We start from the raw sequence: 12307 nt of genomic DNA, 5'->3' as shown, positions 1-12307 counted from the left end.
TTGTTGCCGTCTTTCCTTTAGGGGACAGGCCCCCCAAAATCCATTCCCATCCATGATGCTATGCCACTTCTCTACATCATGTGACAAGTCCAATGGCCCCAATTCACAACAAAATTTCTCTTTTCTCATACTTTTACCTTTTCCAATATCCCTTTCCCAGATTTCACATGGGCAGAATCTCAATCTCTTAGCATTCAAGTTCCTCAAAACTGGATCTTAGGATCACTTTTCCAGGTTTAATGGATGGCCTTTCTTGGGATTTCTCTCCCTACCAGTGCTTGCTCAGAATCTCTTTCCTGGGGGCACTTAAAGCCCAAGGTCTACTCCACAGACACAGAAAAATGATTCACTGGTTTTCCTTTATCTTCAACCTCTGAGAAGCTCTGGCTTTGAAGGCCACAGGCATGCTCCTCAGCAGTTTCATCCCGCCTCAAATTTTTCTTTCTCCCACATTTTCTTCAAGTTGACTCTCTGGATCCCTAGCACTTAAGTACTCTTATTGAAACTTAAAAGCTTAAGTTGAATTGAAACAATTTCTATGAAATCTTTGGACATGACAGAATGTAGGCAGAATGGTGGCTTCTCCCATCCCCTTTGCTTCCTTGTTTTTCCCTTCTACCAAGTCTCACTGGGCAAGTTTCTGAGGCTCACCTTTGTAAGTGGGCCTTTTTCAAAGGCCATGGGCATCATGGCCAGATGGTCAAACAAACCCTAGTTTGGGAAATGCTGCTTGTTGGCATACTTTTCCTGATGTCTATGGGATTGGGGGTGGGGGGGAGTGGCCATTTTCCCTCCATTAGTTTGACTCCTTGAGGAAGGTCATTTCCTTGACCTTACTTTCATATAGGATTTATCACCTGATTCTTTCCTCATTCTCAACAGGAGAAATCATTAAATGCTATTGGGATTGGGCTCCCAAGAAAACTTCTCTCAAATTGACCAGCCACCAATCTTTGGAGAGAAGTCACTCTGCCACAAACTTCCAGAACAAAGACAAATGTCTTTGGCATTTCAGATTCTCTTTGGTCCTTCAGGGTCCTGAAGCTGGACATCAAATGTCCTTTTGAAATTATACCCTCAACAGGGGCTTATTTCTGGGACCTCTTTCATTATCTTTTCTTTCATTATCTTCCCCATTCCTACTTAAGCCCAGACTTGGCCTCTCCTTATCTTAGCATCTCAGTTTTTAGTGTTTTCCCAAAAGACAATCATCTTGTGCCCCACCCCCCCACCTGTTGGGGAATCACAAAACAAAGTGACAATCACTGCCCAGGTAGGGCAAGCCCTGAAGAGAGCTTTCTGAAGTCACTAGTTGTGGAGATTTGGAAACCCTAAGGATCGGGCACTCTTCAATTGGGGGTGGCAAAAGGGCCCATGCCCTTTTGGGCTGATGCCAAAGAAATCTTCCTTATTGTAAGCAATCAAAGACATGCCAAGCCTATTACTCACTGCTCTACGGGAGAAAACAAAAAAAAACTAACCTGTTTAAGGGAAGTTCAACTGGGCTTTGTCTTTAGCCCCTACCCCTGGGACCACTGTTCCCAGAGGAAGCTTAAAAGGAAGGGTGAATCCAAGTAGCATCAGCTCTCTGCTGACCTCAGGCCCCTTTCATGTCCTTTAGAGGATTCTAAAGGACCCAAGAGCTTTCAGGCTCCAAAGGGTATTTCCCACACAAGGTACATGTACCTTCTAGGGACAGATGAACAAGTGGAAAAAGAAACCCAGAAAGTTTTGGAACATGCCAGCCACATCCACACATCCACTAGCTTTGATTAACAAATTTTATTTCTCCAAGAGAAGCTGGGAACTAGAACACAATATTCCTCATCTCAAGAAAAAAGCAGAGGGCTCTTCAAACAGCCACCACCCCAAAGAACTCAACCAAATCCCTTTTGTTTTTTGGAAGAGATGAGGGGTAGGGAGAGCAAGGGGGACTAAAGAGAAAGGGCTCTGCCCCCACCTCCAATCGCTGGGGTTGCCCTCTAGATAAGGCAAGCATGAGGAAGTTCAGTGGTCAAAGTTGGTCAAAGTTTATTTACAAGCTGAGCAAAAGTGAAAAAGCAGCTGTGTATATGTGGGGTATATGGAGCTTGGGGTACATGGAGGGCAGGGAGCATTGCTTGAGGTTCCCAGCTTTCCAACGTGACCCAGCTGCTTGTGATGGGGAGGAATGGAAGGAGGAAGAGCCAATCCCTCACTCCTCTTTCTTGTCTGTCGGCCCATCCACTGCAGCCTGGAGAGGGAAAGAAACCAGAGGAGCAGGATGGCATAAGTGGTCCCAATTCCCTCTTGGCAATGTAGTGTGCACCCTGTGCCTCTGGCCTACCCCTCTCCTCTTGCCCACTTCCTGGTTTTGCCCCCTTCCCACCTAGGAAGTATCCAGGCTGGGGATGGTAGGAATGTCAAATCCAAGTTAAACTTTTTAAAAAGGGGAGGCTCTCCCCATCATCCCTGGCAGCAGCTCTGAGTCTTGGAGCCCGTGGCTGTAATGTGGCTGCCAGGACCCAGCCTGGTGACTGAGAGAGGGATTGAGTGAAGCCTGGGAAGACAGCCGAGCGGACGCTTCAGGAGGGGTTGGGAGGCTGGGCCCTCGCCAGGGTGGGGCCAGTTGGAAGGGACCAGACTCTCCTGTTTACCTTCCCAGCTCTACCACCTACAGCCCCACCAGCCCCTGCACCCCCTGGGCTAAGGCCCCACCCCAGCCAAGCTGCTAGCCCAGAATGTCTAACTGCTTTTGTGACTCCAGCAACAGCTAAGGAGGAGCAGCAGAGTAAATGCTCCCTCCCTCCACCTCCCATCCAGCTGGGCTATGCCATCCCAGCTGTGGCAGGAGCCCACAGGGTCAAAGAGGGCAATGACAGGAAAGCAATAAACAACCTTGAAGGGCTGAAACAACCTTCGTTACTCTGGGCCTCAAGCTCTGGCATGCAGCATGGACAGCAGCTGCCAGGGCCAGCACCTAAGGACCTTTATGGCCAACCATCATATGGCTCCCAACCCCCCTGCAGGGCAGGACTGGTTGTGATTGCCCAGAATAGCTGCTGGGGGCCTATAAATAACTCCCCACCCCAACCTGAGACAAGATCACTTGGGCTTCCAGTCTGCCCTTGTGGTTTTGGAGCTATTTTGGGGTAAGTATGGGGGTATGTGGGAAAGCTGGCCCACACCCTAACCTGTCATGTCCATCTCTGACTCAATAGAGGGCAACGGGCTGCCATCACTTCAGCAGGCCTTCTGGGCCCAGATGTGTGGCCAGGGAAAGGCACACTGCTGGCTTTTTTCCCCTCTGCTACGTCCAAGGGGAAGGGCACACACAGATTGGTGGTTTCTCTATCTCCCCTAATACCACCAGGTCGAAGCACCTCAGAATGCGGAGCCACATCTCTGCCTCATTTCCTCAATTCTGTCCCACTACTTGGTAGGGACACTTTACAATGAAAGATAGGAGGGCCCGAGAGAGATGTAGAGACAGAAGAAGTCGAAGAGATACTGAGGACCATCCAGACGGCTTCCAGCATCATTCCCACACCCAAGGAGCCCGAGAGCATGCCCGCCATCTGGCATCCCTTGGCAGGGGGAGGGGCTGGGGCTATGTGGGCCCCCTCCTGCTCCTCAGATATTTTAAGAGGTCCGGGGTCAAACTGGTTTCCTTAAATGCTCTCAGTGTCCCAGGGGATCCTGGACACTGCCATCCTGGCACCAATCCTACACATACCTGGAGGCGAGAATGCTCCTCCAGCAGACGGTCATACTCCTTGGTCAGCCCTTCCGACTGCTTGCGCATGGCCAGAGCCTCATGTTCTGCTCTCTCCAGGTCTTGGGAGAGGAGACAGGACACAAATTAGGGTGGGAGGCATGGCTTGTGGTCTGCATGCCACAGTCCATTTTTCAGGGTCTTTATGGCCAAGGACAGGAGAGGTTGGGAAGAGTCACTGTCTCTAAAAGAAGCTTACGCATGCTTTGGAAATGTCTCTGCCCTCTTCCTCCTCGTGTCCACATACAGTCTTAGAGGCTAGAGGACTATGGTAAGGAAGAAAGGAGAGGTGTGCCACAGAAAGGCATCCCAATACCACAAAGGGACGTTGTGAGAAAGCCAGGCCACACCAACCAACATATCTGGGTGATATGTGCATCTACAATTTGCTGCCAAGATATGCTGGCAACAATGAATAGCTCAAAATCCACCAGGCCTGGAGGGTAGTGGGGGGCGGGGGAGGGAAGGGGAGCAGAGTTTGGGCAAGGAAACATCACCCCCCATTTGCTAAGACTGAGCTAAGCTGCTCAGTCTCTATAACCAGAGGTCTTTGGAGAAACAGGGAGCAGTCCAAAGCCTGGAGTGGTGTTAGAGAGAACAGATGGGAACACAGGGATGAAATGATCATGGCCGATCTGGATTTATGAGAAACTCAACTGTCCACTCCCTTCCTGAACTTTTCTCTTTGTGGCCTTTGAACCTTCTTTCTACCATCACCACTCCACCTCCAATACCCCTTTCTGTTCTCAGCTCAAAGGTATCTCTGGGCTCCCCACACCTCCCACTTGGCATAACTACTCTACATTGTGTGCTGCTGCAAAACACTATCCGGCTTTCTGTGCCCACTAGCACTGCCAGCTCCTGACCTCTGCTTGGCATTGCTGGGCCCCATGATAGCTTGGCATACACATGTGTGAATGGGGGGGGGCTGGCAGGGAGGAGCAGAAGGGAGAAACTCTGGGTTTTTCTTCCCCAGCTTCCCAGAACAGGAGGCAGCCCAGAGGTGCTCTTGTCAAGGGCCCAGTCCTTACTTCGCTTGCTGATGGCCAGCTCCTCCGTGAGTTTCTTGAGCTCAGCCTTCAGGTTTTTGTTCTCCACTAGCACATCATCGTTCAGGTCCAATTTACCACCATCGATGCCAGCTTCCTAGGAAAAGCACCAAAGAGACCCAGATTACCCAACTCTCTGGGGACCCAGACCCACCCTTCACCTCTGAAAGAGTTGCCATGTTAGGGAATAAGGGAGGAAAGCCTGTCAGTCTAGGCCTAAGACCCTGCCCCTCTGAGTGGGCCAAAAGGAAGTCTTTTTTTTTTTTTTAATTTTTAGGCAATTGGGGTTAAATGACTTGCCAGGGGTCACACAGCTCATAAGTGCCAAGTGTTTGGTCTGAGGCCAGATTTGAACTCAGGTCCTGCTGACTTCAGGGCCTGTGCTCTTTCCACTGCGCCACCTAGCTGCCCCTGCACTAAAGTCTTTATCAAAAGCCAGTCTTCTGGGTGGTAGGGAAGGTAGAGGAAGGCCATTTACTCACTTACAACCCCCATATCCAGTCTGTTGCCAAGGCATGTTGATTCTACCTTTCCAATAGCTTTCATGTACACCCCTGACACTGCCCCCACTCTGGTGCAGGCCCTTATCTCCTCATGCCTCGACTACTGCAACAGCCACTCCAATCCATCCTCCACTGAACTGTCAAATTGCTCTTTATGAAGCATAGGTCTGACCATGGCACACATCACCCCTTCCTGTTCAGTCAGCTCCACTGGCTTCCTATCATCTTCAGGATCAAATAGAAAATCCTGTTTGACATTCAAAGCCTTTCCTAACCTGCTCCCTCACCTTTCCAGTCCTCTTCCACTACTCACTCCCTTCTACTCTGCAATCTAGTGACACTGGCCTCCTTGCTGCTTCTCCCAACTCTGGGTATTTTCGCTGTCTGTCTCCCATGCCTGGAATGTTCCCCCTCCTCATCTCCCCGCACTTTGGCTTCCCACCTTCTACTGGAAGCCTTTCCCCATCTCCCTTCATGCTACTGCCTTCCAGCAGTCAGTCAATAAACATTTAGTAAGTGCCTGTTACATACCAGAAAGTATGCTAAGTGCTGGGGATACAAAGGGAGGCAAAAGATAATCCCTGTCTACAAGGACTGTCTCCAATTTATCAAGCACTTAAGGACCAGACTGGAACCTTCCCTCCATTTCTAGACTTTCCCTTACCAATAAATGGGCCCAGCAGGTTGCCCAATTCTAGCTAATCTCCTTGGCCTGGTCTTGCCGGTGTCCCTTATAATCACACCATTTTATTCCTCCCTGCCTCTGACTGTGCACTTCAGCCGAGATACCAGTGTGACATTGGCCAACATGACAAAAGAGGAAAATGATAAATGTTGGAGAAGATGTGGGAAAATTGGAACATTAATGCACTGTTGGTGGAGTTGTGAACTGATCCAACCATTTTGGAGAACAATTTGGAACTATGCCCAAAGGGCTATAAAAATGTACATACCCTCTTCTAGGGCTTATTCCCAGAGAGATCATACAAATGGGAAAAGGACCCACATGTACAAAAATATCCATAGCAGCTCCTTTTGTGGTGGCAAAGAATTGGAAATTGAGAGGATGCCCATCCATTGGGGAATGGCTGAGCAAGTTGTGGTATATGAATGTAGTGAAATACTATTGTGCTATAAGAAATGATGAACAGGCTGACTTCAGAAAAACCTGGAAAGACCTATATGGTCTGATGCTGAGTGAAGTGAGCAGAACCAAGAGGACTTTGTAAACAATAACAGCCACGTTGTGTGATGACTAATATTGATAAACTTAACCTTCTCAGACATCTCCAGAGGCCTCATGATGGAAAATGCTATCCACATCAAAAGAAAGAACTATGGAAGTCAAATTGCTATCACTTATGTTTACCTTTTGTTGAGTTTTGTTTCCTCTTTCTAATGGTTCTTCCTATTGGTTTTAATTTTTACTTACAACTTCACTAATGTGAAAATATGTTTAATAGGCATGTAAATGTATAGCCTATATGAGATTGTGTGCCATCTTGGGGAGGGTGGGGGGGAGGAAGGAGGAGAAAAATTTTAAGCTCAAAAGCATATGGAAGTGATTGTTGATAAATCAAAATAAATTAATAAAATAAATTAAAAAAAAAAAAAGATAACACTGTGAGCAACATCCATTTAGCCCCTCAACCAACAAAGTCTTCCCAAGTCTGACCCAAGGCAACTCTGGTCACTAACTCCTCCCTAACTTAGCAGTTAGATACTTCCAAAACATTGGCGATCTGACATTCTAGGGATGAAAGAAAGAAAAGGGGAAGCCCAGATCCTAGCAGGAATATCTCTTAAAGCCAAAGATGGTGCCTGTTCCCACCTGCCCATCTAGCTAGAATGGATTCCCCTAAATGACAGCCCTTTGGCTCCGATTTCTAGTCTAAGTACCTCATAATTCCTAGTAAAAGGCTTCACCCACAGGTACCACCCTAGCCAGGCTATTGGCTCACTGGTTCACCTCAGAAAAAACCCAGGGGTGTGCTGGAGCCAGCTCAAACTGGCTATCAAACACCAATTGACAAATCAGGCCTTGATTTATCGCTCTGTTGACTGTCTAACACAGGGGTGGGTAAACGACAGTTCCACTGACCCATGATTTTGTGCAGCCTGTTTTTGTACTGCCCCTGCTTGAGCTAAAAATGATTTTTACATCTTTTAAAATAAAACTTAATTTTATTTAAAAATGTAAAAGCCATTCCTAGCTCACGGGCCTTCAGGCTGTAGTTTGCCAACCCCTGGTCTAAACTTAAAAAAAAATGATAGAGAAAAAGTTAATAATGCCCATTTAAAGCATTTCCTGCACATATTCCTCCCTAAGATACAGCTGTTGACCATTTATCAACATACCCTGGGAAAAAACCCTAGGGAAAGAGAAAGTGAAAAAGAAAACCAGAGTAGGGGGTAAGAAGTTCATTCTCTCAACAAGGAAAACCTTAGAGATGAATCATAGGGGCACCTGGGATTGAGTCAACACCACAGAGTACAGCCCACCCACCCAGGCTTCTTGGGTCTTGCCACAGGCCAGCAGTTTACAAGATGTTGTCGGCAGGGACGTTTCCAGGCAGTATGGGGCGAGGCCGCTCAGGGCCCTGGCAGCTGAAGCCAGAGCAGGAGCCCTTGTGCTTGGCCAATTGCTCCAGGCTGCCCACCTGGCACAGCCCCAGGGCTATCACGTGGTAAAGGGAGGGGCCAGAACTCACCTTCTTCAGCTTGTCATTTTCTTCTATGTATTTCTTGGCAGCTTCACTGGCACCCTCAGCCTGTTTTTTGAAGGCTTCATTGGAGGCCAACAGTGTGGCCTGCTGGGAGATAAGAGTCACCAGGCGTCTGAGTAGGCTGTGATTGTTTAAAAAGGAAGAGAATGGCATTTAAACAGGAGAGGAAAATAAAAAAGAGCCAGAAAGCTTGACCTCCAGCTTCTCTCCAGCCCTGACTGACACTTCTGGGTTAAGGGGAGGGCTCCTGCGGCATCCCTATAAGGCACCCATGACACTTTATATGTGACTTAGTCTGCTCCCCATTGACCTCAGAGAGAGACAGTCTCTACCCTCAAAGGTGTAGGGAAGCAATCCCATCTGGTCACAAATAGAGATACCTGAAGTTCTGTCTCCAAGAGCAGACCAGGGCGGCTATGCTGTATCAAATCCACTCCTCGAGAATGGGCTTTTCTTGGCTTTTGTTTTTTGAAGGGGAGGGAGAAGACTCACACTAGGGTCCTTGGAGACAAAGTGAGAAATGCTGAATAGACCCCTTTACAGCCTAAACCTGTTAATGATCTATATCATTTAGACTTGGCCCTGGCCCTGTAAGTGTAAGGCCCAGAGGCAGCCAGAGTTGTATAGGGCATTCCCATGAGGGATGGAGAGGATGGTACTTTAACTTCCACAGGGCAAGCCACCTTGTGGCACAAGGCCTGCCTTGTGTGGTAGGTGGCAGCATCTGGGGGAAGGGTAGACCCTTAGGCCCTACTTTAACTTCCCCTTACAAACTTCCAAGATGTTCATCTCAGACACCCAAATCCTGACAGCCACCACATAAGGCAGGGCTCACAGCAATATAAAACAAACCAAACCAAACCAGGACCTGTGAGCAGAACAGACATCTGATGAGCCTGAATAAGTGAACACAGAGAAGCTGAGCCAGTGCTGGCTTCCTAAGCCCCTGAACCAGCAATCCGAGGGGCCTGGGAGTACAAAGAGCCTCAAAAGCAGCACACAAGCTTCCAAGACTGCAGACCCAGGGCCTAGCCTGGGTGAGCCCTCCTACTCTTGTCTCAGACCCCAATCTTGGACAGCTGTGAGAAGTTCAAGGATTCCCCCATTTCCCTGAAATCTGGGGAGATACTTCTTTACCCACCTACTTTAGGGAGACACTGCTCCCCCACATACACACACAGTTGGGGGGGGAAAGAAGGTATTTGCTAGAGTATAAGAACTTCTCCCCCCCCCCAACTGGCACAAGGATACAAAGGTCACAGAACTAGGAAGTGAGCAAGAAATCTTCACCTCCCAACTCCATTCTCAGAAAAGGACAGAGAACAGACAGGAAAAACAGCAGGGGGCAAAAAAGCTGGGCCCAAGCTACTACCCTGGGACAGTGCTTACTCCAAGCCTGCTGCTCTTTTTTTTTTCTTCCTCCTTCTCCTCCCCTTCCCCTTCCCTACCTCTCCCTGCCTCAAACAAATGCTCACATTTTCCTCGTGGTTTTAGTGGAAAAAAACCTTTTAAAAATAAAAGGCTAGAAGATTTCCCCCAATCCCACCTCCGCCCCCTCATGGGGCTCTGCCTTGCCCAGTTTTTGGACAAGCACTCAGAAGAGAGAAGTGGGGGTGGGGCATGGAAGGCCCTCCTCTTTCCTTTTTTCATTTAATTAACAGCTATTCAGTCATATCCAAGTCAGGGGTACAAGAACCAGGGGGGCTCCCCCAGGAACAGGCCCAGGGCTGACCGGACTGCTGCCATCTGGCAAGAGCAGTGAGTTTCCAGTGACATGTACCCTCTAAAATTAGCGGTCTCAGGGATCTCGTGGCCCAAGGCTCAGATTTCCCTAACTCAGGCTGTAGGACCCCTCCTCAGCCAGGCCCTCTGCACCAAAGGCCTTCCACCAAGGGCCAGGCTGAGCTGCTGAGGAGCAAACCAACAGGACTGTCTCATCTACATACAAAGAGGCAGTCTGGAACCAACCACTGGGGCGGAAGAGAGGGGAGGCACAGTGGAGACAAGAGAGAGATGGGGACCACAGGGATTGGAAAAGCAGGCATGTCTGAGTCAGATCGGCCCCCCCTTCTCCTGCCAGCACAAAGCCCTCTGGGGCTCCAGTGCAGAGGGGAAGATGACGCCAGGTCTGGAGGACCACCCCTTCTGGGACTTCAGAGTGCCATCTTGTGGCAAAGATGGGAACCGGTGGGTACTGAAGGACCTTGGAGCTCAAGCTGGTGAGCACAGACAGCACTTCCCTCCCCATCCTAGACAAGTGGCTGACATGAGAAGTGTTCAAGAACACTGGTAAGTAGCCAAAGCTGCATTGCTAAAAGGCTGGACCCACACTAGTGGTGGCCAACCAGCAGGTCAACAGGAGCAGAAGGAGCCTAGCTCTTCACTGCTGCTGCTGCCGCCTCCTTCCTCCTGTCATCACTGGATCAGGGCAAGAGCAAGCCTGACATGTGCTAGGGGACAGCATGCAGTCTGAGCCCCAAGAATTCCCATCTAGCTCCTTCCCTGTCCCTCGCTGGGCCAAACCAGGACCACCTGCAGCCCTTCACCCAAAAGGGGCAAGTTGAGAAATGGAGGGTGCCTCAGGCTTGCTCTACCATCCCTTTCACCAGAGGCCTCCAACTTTACCAGAAAAATCAAGGTCATTTGCCATCAGCCACCTCCAAGCCCCTCTCCCTAGCCCTCCACTCTCCTCTTTTTGGTGTGAGGAAGACAGAGCCCTACACCTTGCCAAGGCCAACCTTTATACTGGGGCCCCTGATCTCTTACCTATGCAAGATGCTTTGGAAACCTTAAGCCACCCAGACATTGGCTGCCCACCCCCTCCAGTCCCCAACCTCACCCCACTATCACTAATTCCCACCGCCTTCAAGCACGTTTTGGTCTCCTTGACTCAGCTCTTCTATTCCACAACTAAACTCACGGAAAAAGCTATCTCTACAATTGCCAGGGGCTGCAAAGTGGAGGTGAAGATGCTGCTCTCCCCAAGGTGACCAGCAAGTCCAAGGGCCTTTCTCCATCTTCTTTCTCTTTGACATCGCTTCTGCTGCTGTCAACCACTCCTTCCCCCATCTTCCACAACAATCTTCATCTAGTTCTCCCATTACCCAACTGATCCTTCTCTATCTCTTTTCCTGGACCATCACCCACCTCCCAACCCCAAGGGGTTCCCTCAAGGCTCTGTCCTGGGCCTCCTCTTCATTTCCTCCCTTGGTGAACCCCATGGAGCTCTATGGGGAAGACTTCAAAACCCACACAGCCAGCCCAATTCTCTCTTCTAAATTCCAATTCTACACCATCAACGACCATGGGGATGTCTCATCTCTAGCCCTCACCCAAACTTCCCTATTTCTGTTATGGACACCACCTAATCAATCAGCTTTGCAATCTAGGAGTCTTCCTTGACTCTTGATTCTCAGTCACCCCCCACATCCAATCAGTTCCCAAGGTTTATCAAGTCTACCCCCACCACCAAGTCTCAATGTATGCTCCCCTTCCTCCACTCACCAGACCTCCAACTTAGCTCAGGACCCCATCACCTCTCACCTGGACTATAGTAATAGCTGCCTCTTTGGGCTCCCTGCCTCCAGTTTCTCTCCTCTCTAATCCATTCCCCACACAGCTGCCAAAGCACAGATCCAATCACATCAGTCCTCTACTCCAAGATCCCTAGGGGCTCACTAATGCCCACAGGACAAAATGCAAGCTCCTCCGTGCCCTTCACAATTGGGCTCCAACATACTTCTGCAGACTTGTTTCCCATGACTCTTCTTCTTGTACTCTGTTCAGCTCGACTGGCCAACTTGCTGATTCCCAAACATTCCACCCCTCTTCTCCATGCCTCTGTATAGAGGCATGTTCCCCGGAAATGTACTCCCTTCTTCCACCTCTGCTCCTCAGAATCTGGAGCTTCCAGCCAGGCTCAGCTGGGACACTTCTCGAAGTTGCACTTAACTTGTTTGGAGGTGCCATTTCCCCAGTACACCCTGGGGGAAGGGGCACACACAATGTCTGCCACTACTGGCTGTTGGGTGAGTAGTTCTCCAGTCCAGCCCTAATTTTACAGATGGAGACACTAAGGGGGGAAGGGGTGTCCCAATATAGCCACCTTTTCCAATGTACAAACTGGAAGAGGCCAACAAAAAGTTGGTTGATAATATCTGCTGTTAATGTTGTTTGTCCTTCTTTCTTGAAGGCATCATGAAGGTGATGCCATGACTTGCAAATGAATTGGATTTGAGTGAGGGAGGGCTGTGCAAGGTCACCAACCTCACTTTC

The 12307-nt window shown here is 49.3% G+C and overlaps 1 protein-coding gene across 2 annotated transcripts in view; it reads right to left on the bottom strand.

Moving 5' to 3' along the window:
- Positions 1 to 1763: 1763 nt before the first annotated feature.
- Positions 1764 to 12307, bottom strand: part of BCAP31 (B cell receptor associated protein 31) — a 29919-nt gene continuing 19375 nt past the window's right edge. For both annotated transcript variants that reach the window (XM_020977295.2, XM_020977294.2), the window contains exons 5-8: positions 8018 to 8153; positions 4786 to 4900; positions 3716 to 3816; positions 1764 to 2233 (exon numbers count right to left, since the gene is read on the bottom strand). In XM_020977295.2, the coding sequence (XP_020832954.1) occupies positions 2195 to 2233; positions 3716 to 3816; positions 4786 to 4900; positions 8018 to 8153 (391 nt within the window). In that variant the 3' untranslated portion in view covers positions 1764 to 2194. The remainder of the gene's footprint in view (positions 2234 to 3715; positions 3817 to 4785; positions 4901 to 8017; positions 8154 to 12307) is intronic.

The sequence above is a fragment of the Phascolarctos cinereus genome, unplaced genomic scaffold (assembly GCF_003287225.1).
Source record: "Phascolarctos cinereus isolate Bilbo 61053 unplaced genomic scaffold, phaCin_HiC Scaffold_8;HRSCAF=390, whole genome shotgun sequence".
Classification (NCBI taxonomy): Eukaryota; Metazoa; Chordata; class Mammalia; order Diprotodontia; family Phascolarctidae; genus Phascolarctos; species Phascolarctos cinereus.
This window is presented reverse-complemented; position numbering and strand designations above follow the sequence as displayed.